The sequence below is a fragment of the Echinops telfairi genome, unplaced genomic scaffold, assembly GCF_000313985.2.
Source record: "Echinops telfairi isolate 266 unplaced genomic scaffold, ASM31398v2 ScPeMD7_23;HRSCAF=83, whole genome shotgun sequence".
Taxonomy (NCBI): Eukaryota; Metazoa; Chordata; class Mammalia; order Afrosoricida; family Tenrecidae; genus Echinops; species Echinops telfairi.
In genome coordinates this window covers 48898446-48920115 of record NW_022103920.1, presented here as the reverse complement: position 1 = coordinate 48920115, position 21670 = coordinate 48898446, and the positions used below count along the sequence as shown (strand labels likewise).

Sequence of the window (21670 nt, the reverse complement as noted above, 5' to 3'; positions counted from 1 at the left end):
AACTCAGTGTCCCCTCATTTCTGACCAGAAGTGCAAGTTCGCTTCTCATCAGAAAGAATTTATCATTCTGTGTTTCCGTTAGGACAGGATCTATAAGAGAAATAAAGATGAGTTCATTTGGAGGTGACGTCTTCTGTAAGGTTAATATATAAGAAGTTAATAAAAGTAGATTTTACTTTTCTCATTTAAATATGTTTGAGATCTGGAGGAGGGGCAGGGGAGGGCGTCACAGAGAACAAAAGACAAAAGACAAAAGGTTTAAAATACAATTAGGCTAGTTTAAAGGAAATTGATGTAGTCATGATATAGAGACAGCAAACTTTCAACAAAATCAGAGAATCAAAGGGAATAGTTTCAGTGCTCGATAGTGTTTTCTTTGTTATCTGGGAAGATTTATAAACTTCTTAAATTTTGTCACTTGTGTCTCCATATTTCTTGGAGACACTTATTTCTTGGAGACACAACTGCTTATTCATTTCCATGTATTTCTGAGCCATTTAACATTGATTGTCAGAAACATATTGCTCTGATAGATGGCACTGTCTCTTGTGTATTCACTTTCATATCTGAAGGCAAATGCACACCGACCTTCTATCAATTGGTTTGATGGTTTCAGGCTTCTCAGTACTGGGTATGGACCTGCACCTAACCATGCACAGTTTAGTCTGGTCCACACGGGAAATTTGCATGTTCATTTTATTTGATATGATTGACAAAATTAATTGGCCCATCTGACTATCAACCGGGGCCTCAATAATGTTATGTCTACTCAAGTGACCGAAGTTGGGAGCCTGTGTACTATTCATAGGACTAGTGATACAGGATATGAAGAGAAAGGTCTAATTTTTCCCATGCCGAAGTTCCTTGAATACAATTCATGACATGTCTTTAGCATATAATCTCTAAGGTAGCTCCTTTTTAAAATACAAATGATTTTACTTGGGGTTGGAGAAAATTACTTTCAAAAGATTAGTTTAACAATTACCACCAGAGTGCAAGACTCTGAGGAGAGGAGAGGGGGAAGTCAATGTTTCCAGGGAAAGAATTGGGAAGCTGGGGTTTTGGAAAGGTGAATGGGGACACGTGACAGTAGGGGTGCTGGACAGTCAGTATAATGTGGGCATGGAGGTGGGAGCATTACCACACATGGAGAAGGGATGATGGAACCAGGGGAAATACTAACTAAAGAGAGTTGGAGGAATACCAAAGACACAGTTTAGCTACTTTACAAGACTGCCTAAATCCAGACACCAAACTATATATGCATTAGTATCCACTTTTCATTAACATGTATTAAAATTTGTGAAACCATAGTTTTCTACCATTCTTCATTGTGCAAGATTATCTGAAAACAAGGCTACAGAGTAAGAGAGAAAGCAGTGTTTTCTAAAGTGGGCACTACTGGAACAACTGACAAGGTGTGTGTGTGTGGCGGGGGTGGAGGTGGGGTGGGAGTGTCCTGCAAGAGCAGATACCTACACTTTACAGTGGGCTATTGTACAAAAGTTTTCATTGTCATGGGGGTTCTGGGGTTTTGTGTTTTTTTTTAAAGGAGGCAGAAGGCCAAATGAATTTGGGGAACTGTGGTATGCAGGGTACTTTGAAAACATTTTTAAAAAATTGTATTACTGTACTGTATATATAATATATCAATAATTATTGAAGAGATAAAAGTACATAAGAATTTAAAATGAAAACATAAAAATTTGTACTGGAGTGCAGGGTATATTAGGTGTGTAAGATGAAATAAAGTAAATTTAATCATAATTTTGTATCTCAATGTGCTTTAAGATACTGAAAGATTAGATAAATTTAATTGATGATAATTTGATGAAAAGCCAGTGAAAAGATCACATCAACCAAACAAGGCAATTTTAAAAAAACTTGGAAAAGTCAGAAATATTGGCATCTGTTTTTAAATGTATAAGAAAAAGTAAAATTTTTAAAAATCTTTTTCCTGTTCTGGTTGTTCTTAGAAGCAACAGAGTAACAAAGTTTGTCTTTCCTCAGATATGTCAAGTTCAGAACTAATTCTATTTTTATCTTCCTCTTACATAAAAAGATCCCAGAACATAGAAGTATTTAGAAAGTTACTTTTTTACAGCTACTTTAGGAACCCTGGTGGCATGAGCAGTTGGAACCCCCAGCTGCTCTGGTGTGGAGAGCTGAGCCTTCAGCTCCTTTACAGAGAGACACCCTCAAAAATTGTGATGAATTGTATGAGCCCCAATAAATTGATTAAAAAATAATAATAATAAAATAAAACATTGAAAAAGCAAAAAAAAACTTTCCAATAAAGAAAGCTCCAAATTAAAAAAAAAAGATTATATACAATCTTATGTATAAGATTACTTTGAATTGGAGCTTTCCTGCTGACCAAAAAAAAAAAAAAAAAAAAAAAAACCTTCATGGTCGTTTAATCTGTCCGGCAGGCTGGCTATGGGCCAGAAGGGGCTCGATTTCAGGGAATTTGCCTTTTAGGTTAATTCAGATTCGTTTAGTTTTTCATAAAAAATTCTCATGGTTAAAGGCATTAAAATGTAAATAACTATTTTGATCCTTCAAAGTATTATAGACAAGAATAAATTTAATTATATAAAGAGAAACCCGTTGAAAGAACTTGCATTATTCTATGATTACCAAATATCATTATTTATTCTGAATTTATGTAGGGCATAAAATAGCTTGAGTGTATAAAGGTTTTTTTTTTAATGTATAAGTTTTTATGATGTATGCAACTCTCAAGTCTGAGCTTGCACTTCTAAAGTTGTGGAGTATAGGATGAAACAATATCTGAAGAAATTTAGAGAAAGCTAATGAGAATATCAATTCTAATAATTTTCAGGAATACACACACTTAACAACGTGAGGACTAAAAAGAATTAACTATGAAAGTAAACTGAAATATAAAAGCATCATAAAATGATGTTCATGCATCCAATGGCTTATGACTATTCAAGCATCTAGTGCTAAATGGTTTCTCCTCATTTTCATAGTATGTTCCCTCACTGTAGGGCTAGCTCAGAAGTTCTCAAAGTGTGTCCTCTGACTGATGGGACCCCAGAGACACTTTCAGATTTCTGCAGGATCAAAGAAGTTTTTCAGAATACTAAGATGTCATTTACTATTTTCAGTCTTGTTCTTGATCTCACAGAGTGGTCTAGTCACTACATGAGATGCCATCACATCTTTGTTTTATTGGCTAATGTAATATATACTTGTAGAACTTTTGTTGTAGGATTTTATCTGGCCTCTTTTTGAATATGATACATAAAGGCCTCATAAGCCAAAGGTATTTGGAGTGGTCAACAAATTTTAAAAGTTGAAAAGGGGTCTTGAGGCCAGAAGGTCTTAAGAACTGCTGACGTACTCCTCTGTGTTTGATCATCATTTTTCCATGAGCCAACGATATTGACTAATTCAGAATTCTTGCAAGAGGTCCCAGTGGCTACATGGGTCTTGACATTTTCTACGCCGTCTAGGTCTCCAGTGGCACTTCAGACCCCAGTCTTTCCTTTCTCTTACAGTGTCAATTTGCAAGCATGACTGATATTTCTTTTACATTTTATAGAATGAATTTAAACTAGTTTATTAGGCATGCCTACGACTAAACTGTGACTGTATGTTCATATTTGTTATTTCTCTTTTAATTCGACTCATTCATTGCCAAGCAGCACTAACTGAGCTGTTCCCAGTCTAAGGGGAATGTCTGGGAGTGTTAGAAATGTAGAATAACCTTTGTGCGTGTTCTCCTGTTGAAGATAACATCTGTTGGAAAAACAATCATCTCTAAATTATTTTCTCCTCCCTTATCCTGTTGCATTATTATCTTACTGATCACATGTACTAGAAATTCATTTTACTGATATAATAGAAATAGAAAAGTAGTCATCTTGATTCACATTTCAAGAAAATCTGATATTGTTACTTCTCATTTCTTAATATAATTCAGTGTATTTTTAAATAATGAAGATTAAAAAGGGAATTTTGCAACTATATATTTATAATTTATTAGAACTATTATCTAAATTAAGGATCACAGGTAATATAGTGGTTAAATCACTCAGCCGCTAAATAAAAAGTTCTCTGTTGGAACTTACTAGCCACTCTGGAAGAAAGATGTGGTCGTCTGTTTCCATGAAGATCACAGCCTTGCAAACCATCGGGGCAGTTCTACTCTCTCCGAGAGTGTTGATATAGGTCAGAAGCAATTCAATGGCAATGGGTTTGGGGGTGATTATCTGGATCACCTATATCAGATGTACATCATTCACTCATCCATACATGCATTCATTTTATTCATTTAGAATGCATATTTTGGTAAACAACCTCTTCCAGGTGTTGATGATATATCAACAAATATATATATATATGCATGTATATATATATAAATACATACATATATATATAATTACCGAGTAACCAATTTAAATGTATCTGCGAAGAGTTATGAAGAATGAGTAAAGCATAAATTTGTCTACATTCAACTGAGATGGAAAAAGAAGCTGCAATTAGTCCTTAACTTAAATTTATATGCAGCTAAGCATTGTCATGTTTGAAAATATCTGGATAATATGAGAATTAATTAGGTTTTTATTTGATCAGCCTCTGGTTCCACCTCATTCATAGTCCTTGCATTTTGTATGGTGATAACCAACCACTGTGGTAGAGTGTGTTTGGAAATGATCTATTTGTAGAGAGTGAAAAAGATCAGTAAGTGTAACAGGAAAGGTTAAGTCTTATGGGACTGGATTTATTTGTCAAATAATGATCAAAATGTCATCTTTACTTTGAGGACATTGGATATGCTTTAATAATCTTACAAACTAATGTTTCGATGTTTTCTCTAGCATTAGACATATCAAGTAATAGGGAACTATTACTTTATTATTTATTTACATTCAAAATCTGCTCAGCTCTTCCTTTGGACAGAATTTTTAACATAAATCCAACTACTTGTTGTCTAGGGACAGCATTCTCATTGTCTTTAAGTTATCCTATGCTAGGATTATGATAGTATCAGGATTATTTAAGAAAGAAAAATTGTCCAAATGGAGTAGTTTAAGAATTAATCTGCTCTGAAACATCCCTCCACTTTTCACAGTAGTATTCATTCCAGGCGATCCCCCCCCCACCCCCATATCAGCTGTTGGAAATACCCATCTGGTGGCCCAATGCAAGTACAGTGCAAACAATTTGCAGTAGAAGGTATTTCTGCTCTTAATCAAAGAGAATGAAATTAATCATGGAAAACTGGGTTGTCTTAAAAAAAATGATGGAGCTCAAATGTTTGGTTTAAAATATAATTCTCCTTACTGCTTATCTATAAGGATCTTTACTGTATTATTATGACTATATGCCATTTTAGCACAAAACTAAAACTTAGTACCTGATAAATTATTTCTTCTTTCTGTAAATATCAGTCCAGCTGAGATTTTAATCTAAAAGTTGTTAAAGATAAAATGAATTTATTTTCTCTGTTTCTGTGCACAATATTTTCTTATTCTTTATTTTTAATTTGCCATTAATTTTGATACCCTTTTTAAATGTATTCATTTTAAATAGCTTTTTCCAATATCAGTTACCGTATATACTCGAGTATAAGCAACACTGAATATCAGCCGAGGCACCTAATTCTACCACAAGAACTGCTTTAAAAATGTGCTGAAGACCTCAGTTTATGCACGAGTATATACGGTACTCTTGGAAAGTATCTGCCATATTTTTGGAAGTAGAAGATGCATATAAAATGCAACATTATTTTATAAATGTAAGGACTCTGGTAGCCATCATCAATTTTATTTATGTATGGTAAAAAATCCTCTATTTTTTGTAATAGTTGAAAATACCTTTACTCTCATTGCCAGTAACCTAACCTTTTATGTTGAATTCATATCCTATTATTCCCAATCCTTAAATATACCATTGATCCTATTATCTGCAAAACCAGAAAGTAAATGATTAGTTGGGATGCAGAACCCTATAAATTCTAAAGTTGTAGATAACAGCAGATTTAATTTTTCACGAAAATGTCTTGACATACAGTTAGAAGAGCAATGTGGATGGAGAGACGATAGCAGAACATGATTAAGATCTTCCCACCTGGGACATAGCAAACGGAGCCATGACACGTCCATTCTCCTCTCTGACGGAACCTACACTGTCAATAGGGAAGATCTTGAAGGACACATTTTGATTTTTGTAAGGGAAAATGCACTACAACCTTCTATTTCTAATCACTCGTTCTTGCTTTGTACTAGGTGCCACACAGATGTTGCTGTGAGGTGCCACCAAGTAGGTCCCCATTCAGCCACCCTGGGGACAACAGCTCCGGAGCTGTCATCAGAATTGTTCTATTTGAACCCACAGTGGCAGTCACTGTGACAATTCATCTTGTGGAGGGACTTCCTCTTTTTTTTTTGCTCCTTTCTATTTTACCGAGCATGGTGTCCTTCTCCAGGGACTGGTTTCTCCTGAAAACGTGTCCAAATTCCATGAGACTCAGCCTCACCATCCTTGCCACTAAGGAACATTCTGGCTGTACTGCCTCCAAGACAATGCGTTTGTTCTTTCGGCAGTCCGTGGTACTGTCCATATTGTTCAGCAGCATCCTGATTCAAACACGCTGATTCTTCCACAGTCTTCCGTATTCAATGCCCAACTTTCACATGCATATGAAATGATTAAAAATACCATGGCTGGGCTCAGGAATACCTTAGTTTTCAAAGTTGAATCCTTGGGTTTCACCACTTTAAAGAGATGGTGTGCAGCAGATTTACCCAATGTAACGCATTGTTTGATTTCGTGATGGGTGCTTCCCTGAACACTGATTGTAGACCCAAGCAAGAGGAGGTCCTGGAAAATGATATAGATGGATCTCTCCAATACTTTGTCATTGAGAAAAGCAATTCAGTGACAAACTTTCTGTATTTTCCCTACAAAAAGTTCTTACAAATGGCTGACATGGAAAGTCAAGGATTTTATTTTCAATATTTTAAGTGTCAAAAACTTGTATTTTGGTTGTATGTGTGCACTCCTACAAAAGCTTACTGGAGCAAAGCCTATCAGTTTTCTAGTGACAGGTTTCTTTAATTTTTAAATTGGCTAATCAATATATTGATATAGAATTAGAGAAAAGGAAAATACTAAATGTCCAGAGATTTTGTAAAGTGCAGTATTTCCCCCTAAAAGACGTATCTCTAAATTGTAATAGTAGACATACAACAATTAAATTGGACATTTAAGGAAAATATATTAAATAATATTACTTAAAACTTGGCATTTTAAGATCCCTACTAACATTAAATCAACAAATGAGGCAACACTTCAAACCCTCCATTTTATATGAAGGGGAAAAAAAGCAAAACCAACAATAATAAGTGGGAAGTAGATAGCTAAAGAGAACAAGGCATTCCTAGGCGTGGATGAAAGAGCGGGGGCGATGACCAATATAAATCTCTTGTTGTTGCGTGCCATAGAGTGGGTTCTGACTCACAGCAACCTTCTCTCCCTCCAACAGAAAGAAACCCTACTCCGAACGTGGCTTGCCTCACAATGGGTGCTCTGTGCGAGCCCACTGTTGAAGCCACTGTGTCCATCCATCTCACTGAGGACCTCCTTCCTTTTCCCTAGCCCTCTGAGCTAATTTAAAATTAAAGTCTGCTAGAAAAAGAAAACGATATATACAAAGTGCTTAAAAAATCCAGAGAAAAAAATTCATTCTCTTTTCATTCTATTTTCCACACATTTTTATTTTGATGTCCTCTTATATAACGTGCACAGTAGTTATTTCAGTTCCATCATTGAATATATAAAGAATTATAGGTTTCTTTATCTTATATTATTAAATGGTTATCTCAATTCTATATGTGCACATTTTGCTTTTTAAAAATTTTTTTACTTTTTTTAAATTAGGGGCTCATACAATTCTTATCACCATACATACATACATCAATTGTGTAAAGGACATTGGTACATTCATTGCCCTCATCGTTTTCAAAACATTTGCTCTCCACTTAAGCCCCTGGCATCAGATCCTCATTTTTTCCCTTCCCTCCCCGCTCCCCCCTCCCTCATGAACCCTTGATAATTTATAAATTATTATTTTGTCATATCTTTCCCTGTCTGACGTCTCCCTTCACCCACTTCTCCGTTGTCCGTACCCCAGGGAGGAGGTCACATGTAGATCCTTGTAATCGGTACCCCCTTTCCAACCCACCCTCCCAGTATCGCCACTCACACCACTGGTCCTGAAAGGCTCATCCGCCCTGGATTCCCTGTGTTTCCAGTTCCTATCTGTACCAGTGTACATCCTCTGGTCTAGGCAGACTTGTAAGGCAGAATTGGGATCATGATAGTGGGGGCCAGTGGGGGAGGAGGAAGCATGTAGGAACTAGAAGAAAGTTGTATTTTTCATCGCTGCTACATAGCACCCTGACTGGCTCCTCCCTGAGACCCTTCTGTAAGGGGATGTCCAGTGGCCCACAAATGGGTCTCCACTCTGCACTCCCCCCCTCATTCACTATGGAAAGATTTTTTTGTTCTGATGATGCCTGATACCTGATCCCTTTGACACCTCCTGATTGCACAGGCTGGTGTGCTTCTTCCATGTGGGCTTTGTTGCTTCTGAGCTACATGGCCGCTTGTTTACCTTCAAGTCTTTAAGACCCCAGACGCTATATCTTTTGATAGCCGGGTATCATCAGCTTTCTTCACCACATTCGCTTATGCACCCATTTGTCTTCAGCGATCGTATCATGGAGGTGAGGACACAATGATATGATTTTTTGTTCTTTGAATGATGCCTGATCACCGATCCCTTCGGCACCTCGTGATCATACAGGCTGGTGTGCTTCTTCTGTGTGGGCTTTGTTGCTTCTGAGCTAGATGGCCCCTTGTTTACCCTTGCTTTTAAGGTAATATTCAGTGCTGTATTAACTATGTAATGCCGGAAATTATAGGCGGTCTGCATAATAGATTATAGTTTGAATATTTGGAAATAACCCTGAATTGTACCACATTTATAAAGCTATGGACAAAATATCATAAGTAGGAAGTGTGTGTACATTTGCAGTGCTGAATTCGGGTATAGTATATTTTCTACTTTGACAAAATTTAATGTGATAGAAAAGTGAATGAAATCGCCCGCTTTAGATTTAACACTCTCATTCCTTAGTCTGTGACTTTGGACAAACGATTACATTTTTCCAGGACTATAAATGAAGGGATTATTCTGAAAAAGATTATCTAAAGAATTATTTTCAAGTTTAAATTTCCTTGATTATGCAAGTATTGTTGAAGCTGCAAATCCGATGCTTGTGGGCTCTCAGAGGACTGCTGCCACCTTGCAGTAGCACCGCGAGTTCTGCATCTTTAAGAGCAATGGTGGGAAAACAGCCTGGCGAGCTAATTGAAGACAGATGTGCAGACTGAGAGACATTAGCAGGTTTAATTGAGGTGAGCTCCAGTACAGTAATAAAATAAAATTATATCTAACCAGCTAGCAGCAAAAGGTACTAAATAGGTCAAAGAATAATTTCAAACTGATTAAATTGCCGCACAGAAGATAAAGTATATTTACCTGAAATGTCCTCTGAAAAACTGACTTAGAAAAATTATTCAATGGGATTTATTTCTCTAAGGAACAAGGTCCCTATCGATAGGAGTACTCATCCCATCCTATATTTATGTGATCCATATTTTATAGCAAAATTTGGAATTCAAAGAGAAGGTACACATGAAGAAAAGATGTAATTCATAAAGCAATGCCTCAGAAAATGTACTTTGTAACAAAACCTCAATTCTTCAGTAAAATAAACAATTTTCATATATAATATGCAGGTACATAATGCATGGATATCTAATACGTCCATGATTTCCGAAGCGCTGAAAGAGTTAGAAGAACAAAGCAGGTGTAGAATCTTCTTAAATTGCTCATTTCAAAATCATAAAATTAGGAAGCACTATATATAATTTTAGAATATTATTTCCTGAAAGGATATAGAAAGAGGGGTATTACATTTTATGTCAAGAGATATAATGAGTTCAAGTACCCATTCCTAGAACAATACTCTCTGGTAGCTCCCCTGTAATGTGACTATACATATTATTTTCTTTAATTACTCCAGTTTTTAAAAATATACAATAATCATTTCTATTTTTAATTCATGAAGCTATGCTCTCCAGTGTATAATATAGTGTTAAAAATGTATTTCAGTTAAACCAGATCTTGTGGGATTGAGATAATGCATCTAGTTGAGTGAAATGTTTCTCTTTTTAAAAAAATCATTTTATTGGGGGCTCTTACAGCTCTTATCACAATCCATACATACATCCATTGTGTTAAGCACATTTGTACATATGTTGCCATCATCATTTTCAAAACATTTTCTCTCTACTTGAACCTTTGGTATCAGCTCATTTTTCCCCCTCCCCAAGCCCCCCTCCCTCGTGAACCCTTAATAATTTAGAAATTATTTATAACCAAATAATTTTTTTCATGTCTTACACTGACCAATGTATCCCTTCACCCACTTTTCTGTTGCCCATCCCCCAGGGAGGGGGTTATATGTCCATCACTGTGATCGGTTCCCCCTTTCTCACCCCACCTTCCTCTTCCCTTCCTGGTATTGCTACTCTCATTATTGGTCCTGAGGGGTTTATCTGTCCTAGATTCCCTGTGTTGCGAGCTATTATCTGTACCAGCATACATGAACTGGTCTAGCCAGATTTGTAAGGTAGAACTAGGGTCATGATAGTTCAGGTGGTGGTGGGAGGAAGCCTTAAAAAGGAAAGTTGTATGTTTTGTTGGTGCTATACTGCACCCTAACTGGCTCATCTCTTCCTGTGACCCTTCTGTAAGGGGATGTCCAATTGTCTACAGATAATCTCTGGGTCTTCCACTCCACCCTCCCCCTCATTCACAACAATAGGATTTTTTATTCTGGGTCTTTGATGCCTGATACCTGATCCCATCAACACCTCATGATAACACAGGCTGGTGAGTTTCTTCCATGTGGGCTTTGTTGCTTCTCACCTAGATGACTGCTTGTTAGACCCCAGACGCTATATCTGTTGATAGCCAGGCATCATCAGCTTTCTTCACCACATTTACTTATGCACCCATTTTGTCTTCAGCAATTGTGTCAGAAGGATGAGCATCACAGAATGCCAGGATATTAGAACAAAGTGTTCTTGCATTGAAGGTCTATTTGAGTAGAGACCCAATGTCCATTTTCTGCCTTAATCCTTAACATATAAATATATGTACATAGGTGTGTTCCCCTATCATTATATATAAATATGTTTACATATGTACATGCCTGTATTTAGACCTCTATATTTGCACTTTGGCTCCTAGTTCTTTCTTCTATTTCCTTCTACTTTCCTCCTCTCTTCCCACTATCATGTTTGGACTTCATTTGGGTTTCAGTAATTCCTCTTGGCTACATTGCCCTTGATCAAGCCCCACCAGGCATCCTACTCCCTCCTGGCCAGCAATTTTAGGTTACTTGTTGGTCCCTTGTGCCTGGGTTTGTTGGTACCCACCTTCCTTTCCCCACCTCGCCCTCTCCTGTGTCCCCCCAGAACTGTCAGTCCCATTGTTTTCTCCTTGGGATTGTTTATCTTGCCCATTTTATCTAGATAGACCTGCAGAGACAATAATAAACAAACAAACAAACAAACAAAAAAGACAAAAGAAAGCAAAAACAAAGCACGAACAATGACAACAAAAGAAAAGCCTATAAATAGTTCCAGGTCTGTTTGTTGACTTTTATGACTGTTTTCTTGTTGCGTCTGATGGAGTGCCATGCCCTGGCCCCTAAGTCTATTTTTGGTATTCTTCCAGGACTTCATTGCTTTGCTCCCCTTACTGTTCTGTTGCGCACCCTTAATGTTTTGCCCTGGTGTGATGGGGTCAGATCAGGTACAATTCCTGCACTGTGTTTCCAGTGTTGTCCCCTGTAGCGCTATGGGTCAGTGAGGGACCTAGTGTCTCCTCGTGGGGCCGGCTCTATGGTCCTCTCTGTGCATTGACTGCTCGGGCCAGGGTGTGTTCCACTCTCTCTCCTTCCTTTTTCATTTGCTCCTGTGTGCTTTAAACAGAAGTGCCCCTCTTCCTGAGCTGCAGCTTTAGTGCTGTCCTCTGAAGTGCATTCTTCTGGCTAGGGGGTGGGGGTGGGAACTGGCTTGCAGACCTCTCTCTATTGGTTCGCTGCTTCATGCAGGTATGTTGCATTCACGTCTTGACTCAAGGGGTTGAAGTCTAGTTTCCGCCCCCCTCTCTATCTCCTGTGGCAATATAAAAAACACCCTCCCCTAAGGTGGGTTATAGTATGACAAACTAAAAATGTTAACTATGATTTTTTAAAGCAAAAAAAATCCATCTCTCAAAGTGTATTTGACAAAAAACATGAAAAATCATCTTGTATCCAGTGACCTTTTGGATGGGAAACTTGTCATTTGTATCAGGTAGCTACGCCTAAATGGGGGGGGGGGGTATCTAATAAATAATTCAGAGGGTTTGACTATTTTATTAACTGAAGGAAGTACAAATAATTAATATATTGTTACTCTTTATTCCTTAACTACTTCTTGAGCATGGCGTTAAAAAAGCTTCTAAGGGACCCTGTTTCCCCGAAAATAAGACAGTGTCTTTTTTTTTTTTTTTTTTTAAGACAGTGTCTTATATTAATTTTTGTTCCCAAAGATGCGCTAGGTCTTATTTTCAGGGGATGTCTTATTTTTCCATGAAGAAGAATATGGTACACATTTATTGTTTATTGTTTTATTAAAAGAGACCTCACACTTCCTGTCTGCTCTGGCTGTGCTGTGGCCAACAGTGAGCTGTGAGGCTACGGTCCAGATTCCAGAATTACGGTAGCTTGGAGGGCCTTATTTTCGGGGAGGTCTTATTTTCGGGGATGCCTTATATTTCAGCGAGAGGCAAAACTGTAAGTAGGTCTTATTTTGGGGGGATGTCTTACTTTCAGGGAAACAGGGTAGCTGCCGAAATGCAAATACGGACTTTACTTTCAGGAATGATGTGTGTGAACATACCACCATCAGAGATGGACAGTAGTCATCGCTGTACAAGACACACAGAACACAAGTCTTCAAGATCTAGACTTACGGGATCTCCCTTCTGATTGGGAGAACCAGAGAGTTATGTGAAATGCAGGCTCTCTGAAGCGGCCTTTACAATGAACACAAATTAGGTTAAAGGAAGTGACAGGGGCAGAAGAAAGCATAACAAACAATGGAAAGGAAAGCCCCAACTCAGACACCAGTGGAGAGGGACGATAACCCTCAGGAGCCAAAATCAGGGGGGGTCGTCTGAGTGGATTTTTATATAAAGTATACGTAGGAGAATGACGGGTAGCCAGTTTGGAAAAGAGCAAAGATTAAATACAGATGGGAATTGACTGAAATCTTGAAATAAACATAATATGCACTTTCAAAGAGTTAATAAAGCCATCAAAGGACTTTATCTGTTAATATGTTTGTATTAATGTTAATATATTTAGATTACTAAGCTTATGTCAATATATTTGTGGTACTAAGTTTAAACTTGTACATTTATTTGTTAATAAGTTGTATTTAGCTCAAGATAATCGAATGGATGTTTGCTCTATTGAGGGCTATTTCAAAGCCAAGATGTTAGTACATATAGGTCTGAAAATTACTACTAACATATGTGTATTTTTTTAGCATTGACTCATCGAAATTTCTTCATTTCTGTGTTCTGTATCACATCTTATATTAAGTAGAGATAGCCTGGTAAAAATGCAATGTCCATTCTACAGCTTATTTCATTCACTTTCAGAAACCAACCAAATGTCAGGCTGTTTGTACATTGCCCTTACAGTACACCAGCTTAAGACTAAAAATTATAATTAGCATCCAAATGCATTTGTTACTATAACACCAAACATCTAGAATTTCTTAAGTTATTCACCTTATTTCTTAATGCCTGATATTTCTGGATATTCGACCTTAGATATAAGTTGGTGTGTAAATATTTTAAATAGACTTATACTTGTTCCAATATATGTATACATTTCTTGATTTTCTATTGTTTAAGTCTCATATAGTATGATATCCTTGCATTTAAAATATTAAGTGTACTTCCACAACCTTTCAAACAGATTCCTGTTTAGGGGAGATGCACAAGAAGAAAAAAACTCTGTTAGACTTGTTTGTCTCTCTTATGCTATATTGCATGCTGTACACATGTCTCAAATTGCTAACAAGAATAATAGAACTAGAAATTGCATCAGGTAAAACCGAAGTTGGAAAACAAAAGGAGACTGAACGTTTTTCGGTATAAATAGTACATTATTTCTATAAAATGGCTCTTCTGCTCCATTGAACTACTTGTGGGATGAAAGTGGTTTTAATTTAGTAACTGATAAAAATGTTAGTGTCAGTTAATTACGGATTGTCTTTGAAAACACTATATCAGGACCTTCCGACTGATAAAATTTAAATGTCATTCTAAGAACTATTTACAATCTAATTGGTTTGACTATATAATATATATCAAAATGTATAACTTTTATTTATAATACACTGACTGCTCTAGTTCATTGTCATTGGTTATACAGTTTAATTACTTCATACATGTTCATAGTTTTATATCCCAGTCATAGTACCTTTAAATATTTGCAAATTATCCTTCTAAAAGATTCTTGTTTTTACTTTAACAGTAAATACACTGTTTATCTGGGGTTGCTCTATATATTGGAAGAGACTATTAATCAAATATTATAACTAAAATTGGATTTGCACAATTCTAATCCCATGGATAATTAATTGGTAATTGTATCTTTAACATGATAAAGGTCCTTTTTTTTACATTGTTGTCCCCTGTTTATTAAATACAGTTGTCTAATCATTATAAAGGTCTTCCTTAATTACTTATTCTGGAGAAATGCTACTATTGTCACTGAAATAGCTCATGTCAAATTCCTGGTGGTGGGAATATGCTATCGTGGAAGAAGGAAGGAAGTTGGGCAAAGCTAAAGCTTCGGGAAGACTTTACCCTGAAGAGGAGGGAGACAAGCACAGCTTCGGGGAGGGGGGGGCACTTTCCTGCCCTCGAGTTGTCCTCAGAATGTCTGTCTTTTTCACTTCATCTGATTAGAGCCATTGGAATGCCACCACATTCAGAGTCCTTGTATTTTCATAATCTTCTTAAGAAAAATATTGATGTTTTAAGATCAGTAAAAGATTCTCAATGGCTACTCATGTCTATCAATTTCCCCAATTGCCTAGGAAAGGTCTAATGGGAAGGGGTGATTTAGCCAGGAAAGACTAGATTGATAACTAGAGTACGTCGACATTGCAAAGAGAATCAAGAATTCATGGTCAGGGCGTAGGCAAGCTCCAGGCACTAGTGAATGGCCATTGACAGTCGTGCCCTGAAGATGAATTTAGGAGTATGGCAAATAAAATCACAAGAGAGAGAAGACGCCAGTGGGCCTCTGCTTTGCCCCCTTCCTCTGCAGAATCACAGTCGTATGAGGTAAACGTTATGGACCCCATTTTTTCAAAATGAGAAACAAAAATGAGACTTTTGTGAGTTACTACTGGTTGGGTTGAAAATCAACATCAGACCATTGTGCCCTAAATTCATGATCTTAAACTATATCACGTGGCTCGAGACAAATATCAATAATTTCTCAATTTTGCCAGAGTCTGCTTCACCACAAAATAAGAGCAAAAAAAATCACTGCTCTTTCTTCTTTCTGCCTCATAAATCATTCCCTAATCTTCTACAAACTAGACTTCTGCTAGCAATGTTTGCACTATGTCCCTATTGAATAATTTATAACATGTATGAAATTTGATAACTTATCTGTGGGAATATGCACGGTAATATACAACAATTAAATTCACGAAATGTTCAAATCCTAATCATAATCTAGAAAATGCCCCAAAGTGAAACAAATCTTTCCAAATTTTAAAAAGCTGCTGGAGATAGATTTCAGAGTTACATTCTAACAAGCGCAGCCTTTTCAGCCACTTGCTGCAATTATGTAAGCAATTTTGCATCTCCAGTTCTCAGGAGACCATTGGCCATTAATATGAAGAATAATTCGACAGTGTCTCCCTTGTGGAACTATTTCTACCTACCATCTTTTTATTCTCATTCTTCAATGAAATAATAAAAGAGATGTCTGCCATATCACTGTTACAATACTGTACCAAAAACACCCCACAGCTAGTTTAATAATGTTCACGAATAGATTAGTTTCATACTACTTATAACCCCATCCACAAACTAAATGGCATGCCCTTCGAAGTGATTTTCCCCCTTCATCTCTAATCAAAACAATGAAGTAAGTAATGGAATATTGGGCTGGTGCCCTATTGGTAGAGGAAATAAATAGCAAAGGCGGGTTGAGAAGTGGAGAGTTCTCATGGTACCTTAGCTATGTTTCTTTATTATGTGCAGATGAAGAAACTGTATCATTAAGCAGGAAGGGATCAATGATTTATTGACTGTGGCGTTGACTCTCCTACACCATGCAGCAAAGCCCACCAGTGCCCGGCCTGCGGAAAGCTCCGTGTCCACCGGCTCCTCGGGCAGCAGCCTTGGCAGCGGACACAGCGTGGAGAGCGAAGGAAGCAGCGGCGCTGCAGGGGAAACGAATCTATTTCCTATTCCTAGAATGTGAGTGATTCTTGTTTCTCTCTCTGCAAGCTAAAAGCCCCGCGAGGAAGGACTTCGCAACATTTAGTAGGAAATAACGCCAATTTTGAGTCACAGTCCCTGGAACACTTGATGTTTTTGCCTAAATCAGCTCCGAAATTTCAGTTAATTCTAAAGACGAATGTTGGTCACTATCCAGGCTATGAAATCAGGATAACGTATAGTTAATAGAAAAAGAGCTGAAATAACAACTTTGGCTATGTTTTAATCCTATATTAACCAAACACAAACATTGCTGCTAGCTAAGATGAATTTTGAATCAGACTAAATCAGTAATTTCTTTGAAACAGAATAAATGCAAAATATTGAAAGAACCTCTGGTCATGAATGAAATTGCACATTGGGCTCATCAAGTAGTTTTTTCAACTGTAATTTTCTCTGCATTAAAATTAACTAATCTTGAATTATTCATTTTTGATAAAAAAAGGGTAATATACCGGACTCTTCATAGCTGTCGCTGGGAAGAAAAAAGCTCATTTGTATTAAATCATTCTCGTGTTCTTTGAGCGGATCCCAACCAATTGCAACCTCCTATGACAGAGTAGAACTGCCCCATGGCATTTTCTCGGCTGTAGATCACTGAGAGAACAGATTTACAGATTGTGGGGTCCAACCACTGACCTTTGGATTAGCCGCTGAGTTCCTTAAACATTATATGGCCACAGAGCTCCTTTTATCATGCATTGATCTTGAAGAAAAATCATATTGCAAACCAAATGCACAACAAGCAGATTGTGTTTATATGCTGTTGAAATAGATTTAGTGATACTGGGGACATAGTTTAGGGGCAGCTGCAGTAAACGTGTGGGTTATGTCCATCCCTAGACCAAAGCCTACTTTCTGAGTATCTGCTCCTCCCCACTATCTGCTGGCATTTCCGACCCTGAACTGTGGTGTATCCAACAGGCTGCCTGTTTGGTTGGTTTGCTTGTTCGTTATTTGAGGCCTACAAACTAAAATGGCGCTTAATTTTAAAGCGGTTCAGACCAAAAGAGAATGATATTTCCTAACACATAGAAATTACATGAAATTGACCTTTCAGTGCCCGTAACATTTATACCTTTATATGCTGACAGGTGGTCAGCGTTTACACCAAAGGAGAAAGGCTGAGTAGTTGTGACATCGATTGTGAAAAATATTTAGTTCTTCACAGAAAGTCACTAACGTTCAATACGATCTTTCAGATAAGGGTCTTTCTTACATTTTTAGTGGAAAGTGAAACTTTCTCAAGAGTGGAACTTATATTTTTCAGTATTTTAATGTTAAGGTTTATAGAACCCTTTCTTCTCATTCAAATCAGTTCTTATATTTAGATAATGGTTCAATTTATAAGACAAATCGTGAAAACAGTGAGATTTTACAGATAAAATTTTTTAAGTTATTTTGGAGATTTCTACTAGCATTTTTAAACATAAATTATTGATCACCTATTCTTGTTTTTTGTTTTGTTTTAATAGAACCAGGTTATAGATTAATGTACTTACCTGTATCAATTTTGTTACATTTTGGAAATGACTTCCAAATGGAAAATGATCAGTTTTGCCTTAGTCACTGACGATCTAGTCTGACTCAGAAGAATTTCAAGAAATCCTTAGATTCTTCTTTTGGGGCTGTGGGCTTTATAACATTTTAAAGATTTTAAGAAGGAAGGTCTTGCAGTAGATGTAACTTAATAGTATTCCAATTTATATCCATCTTTAAAACTACATAATTTAGAACATGACTACAGGCACCATACATGAACCCCGGCGGCATACTGGTTTTGTGTTGGGCTGAACTACAAGATGGGCAGTTTAAAAGCACCAGTCATTTCAAAGGAGGAAGATGAGGCTTTCTTCGCCCCTCAAGAGTTACACCTCTAAATACCTTTACCATGGAATATAAGGGAGCTTCAAAAAAAATCTCATTATCTTTCATTTACATTTTCTAAAATGGTTGTGCAGCCTCCTTGCATTTCTACATATGCTTTTGTACTCATTTGTGCTGCAAATATATCCATATATGTAGTAGAGTACACAGGGAGCAAAGTTTATTATTCTTAGTCATAATCAAACACTTTGTAGTGAATGATTCAGTGGGCTTGAGGACTTATTACCATTGTCCCAGGGACCACTGTTGTCAATTGACATAACATAGTCCACCAATAAATGTTCTAATTCCTACTTTGTTGTTCATGACTGGAATCTCAGAGGCCTGAAAACACTCATCTAAGATGCAGCCCTGAGTCTCTTCCTTGTCTGGAGCAAAGGAGAGGAGAAAATCAACAACTTGAGGAAAAGCAGCATCCAAATGAGAGCAGACTGAAATGGTGCCGGGCTACCACTACTGAGCGCTCTGGTCAGGACCACAAGAGAAGATCCTGGATAGATCAGGAGGGGGAAAAAATGTTGAACACAATTCAAAACCATAAAAAAGGGGGAGACTCACAGGTTTGATGGAGACTGCCAGAGCCTCCAAGACTAGGAGACTCTAGAGGCTCTGACACCCTTCAAGCCGGACATTGGACCCTCTCTAGGGGCGCACCTTCCAACCAAACAATACACAGGCCTACAGATTGAACCTAGGACCAACGCACTTCCTAAAACCACCTCCAAATGAGGGGGAAAGGCTACATTCAACCAAAAGCAAAGCTCGAAAAAAGATGGATGCAAATGAGAACCCAAAGTGAAAGTGGAAAGACTGAGGACACATTGAGGGTGTTGCAACAAATGTCATGAAACAAAATCTGTCCAAATCATTGAACAGAAATTATTTGCTCTAAATTCTCACCCAAATCACCACTTTTAAAAGATGCTACAACAACAACAAAAAGTAGTGAAGATTTAGCAATTGTGTCTTATGATAAAGACTGTTACAAAAAAAGCCCTCTAGCTCCCACCCCCACCCTTGCCCCAACAAAAAACGAGTATCCAAATTACCACCCTATTCACAATGATTCAGGAGTCCTGGTGGCACCTTGGTAACGTGTTGGGCTGCTAACCACAACGTCGGCAATTTGAAGCCATCTGTTGCTCCACTCCAGGAAGACTAGACAGTCTTGGACACTCACAGGGGGCAGTTCTGTCCTGTGCTCCAGGGTCACTGTGAGTCAGTGTCAACTCGATGGCAGTGAGTTTGAGTTTTTGGTTACAGTGTTTTATACATCTTCATCTTCAATATGATGAGAATAAGCCTAATTATGTATTTTATTATTTGAAATCTATTTCTAAAAAGACAAAGTGATTTTCTGCCTTGAAGAACTTTTTAATACTCCTCAGAACAATCCAATACCTTAGACTCCAGTACAAATCCCATCTTTTTTTATAGTTAAAGTCACAGGCTGCTCGTATGCCTCATTGAGAGAAAAGTTTCCTGGTGTGATTTTAACTTTCAGCTTCTGATTCTGTATGTATAGTCAAGAAGTTACTCCATCTGCAGATTGTAGAGATGCCAGGACTCTTGAAACTATACCAGAAAAGTTGATTTTTGATAGTCTTCACATGAAATCAAGTGACATACAACACTTTCATTGTACGTGTGTAGTTGAGAAAGAGGCTAAGTACACATTGTCCGTGTGTAGTTGAGAAAGAGGCTAAGCATGACATTTGGCATCTTCCTGCAAAAAGATGGACATGAAGAATACCTATAAGAAAGAATGTAGCTGAATTTTTGATACCTCTCAGCAGGTTCACTACATTGTCCAAGAGTGATAGAATGTCTCTATATAAATAAATTATGTTTTCCTCAAGTAAATGTATATCATTTAATAGTGACAAAAAGTTATAACATGCAAAAAGCAAACTGAAATTTCATCAATAAGTAAAAATGGAAGAAGATAATAATATGGTTTTAAAAATACATGTCAAATTAATTTTCCCTTCATTTTTATGTTTCTCTTGTAAAGGAAAGCTTTTGAACACTGTCTAGGATAATTTTTTATTTCCACATGAGCTGAAAGAAAATTCATTTTTCTAAGGTGCTCCAGGATGTATACCAAAAAATTGTATTTGCTATTTCTTATAAATATCCTATTATGCTTGACACAACCAGTTGCTGGGATATATATATATGATATAATATGCTGGGATATATATAATATGTATATTATATAAGTAGTATATTTGAATATATGCTATATAAGTACTAGATAGTGTATATATATATATATAATGTATTATACATTCCATAAATGCTTGTTAATTGAGTAGCAGATATAAAATACAAAATTTGAAATCAGAAGGGCCTGCCTGAGCTGAGGATCATTTACTGGTAATTAAGAAAAATTAAGCCTTTCATATCACATAAAAATTGGTTCTTTGGAAATTCACTTAAACTCACAATGCCACAAAAATGTCCATATTATCTTTAAAAATCTATGGCCTATACTTTGGGCTATGTACCTAATGCTAAAATCTGTTTTCAGTAGAAGCGAAGACTGAAGCTGAGCCTCACCACTGAGATAAGAATCCTATGATTCAAAAACAATTCTAAAAATTGTTTTAAAATGTATTTAATACAATTACTAAAATTGTAAGGATTTATAAAGCATTTGGAACAGTATGGTGATGATTATTTTTCAGTTTTCTCAGTTGCTAGATTTCTCCCAGGATTATTATGTGGCATATTTGCAATATTAAATAGACCCTTACTTTCAATTGAGTACAGAGCAGAAACAAGGCATGCTTTAGCTAATTCCACCAGTATTTTTAAAGAGATGGGATATCATCAAGTATCATCAAGTTCATGATTAGTAGATTCTCTCATCATAGCAATCCAATGTGATAGAGTAAAACTGCCCGTGGAATATTATTTTGTCTTTATGTAAGTAAATTCCACTGAGTGCGTTCAAATAGCCCGCCTTTCAGTTAGCCGTCGAATGCTTCACCATTGGCACCAAAAGAACTCAATGGTGAAGCCTTTCTCTTTCTCTCCGCGTGGCAGAGCAGAGTTCTTTATTGGTTAATAGTCATCGGT

The 21670-nt window shown here is 37.0% G+C and overlaps 1 protein-coding gene across 1 annotated transcript in view; it reads left to right on the top strand.

Annotated features, from left to right (window-relative positions):
• PCLO (piccolo presynaptic cytomatrix protein) overlaps positions 1-21670 on the top strand; it is a 393696-nt gene that overhangs the window by 348473 nt on the left and 23553 nt on the right. Inside the window, exon 22 of the mRNA XM_045288647.1 lies at positions 16537-16678. Coding sequence (XP_045144582.1) covers positions 16537-16678 — 142 coding nt within the window. The remainder of the gene's footprint in view (positions 1-16536; positions 16679-21670) is intronic.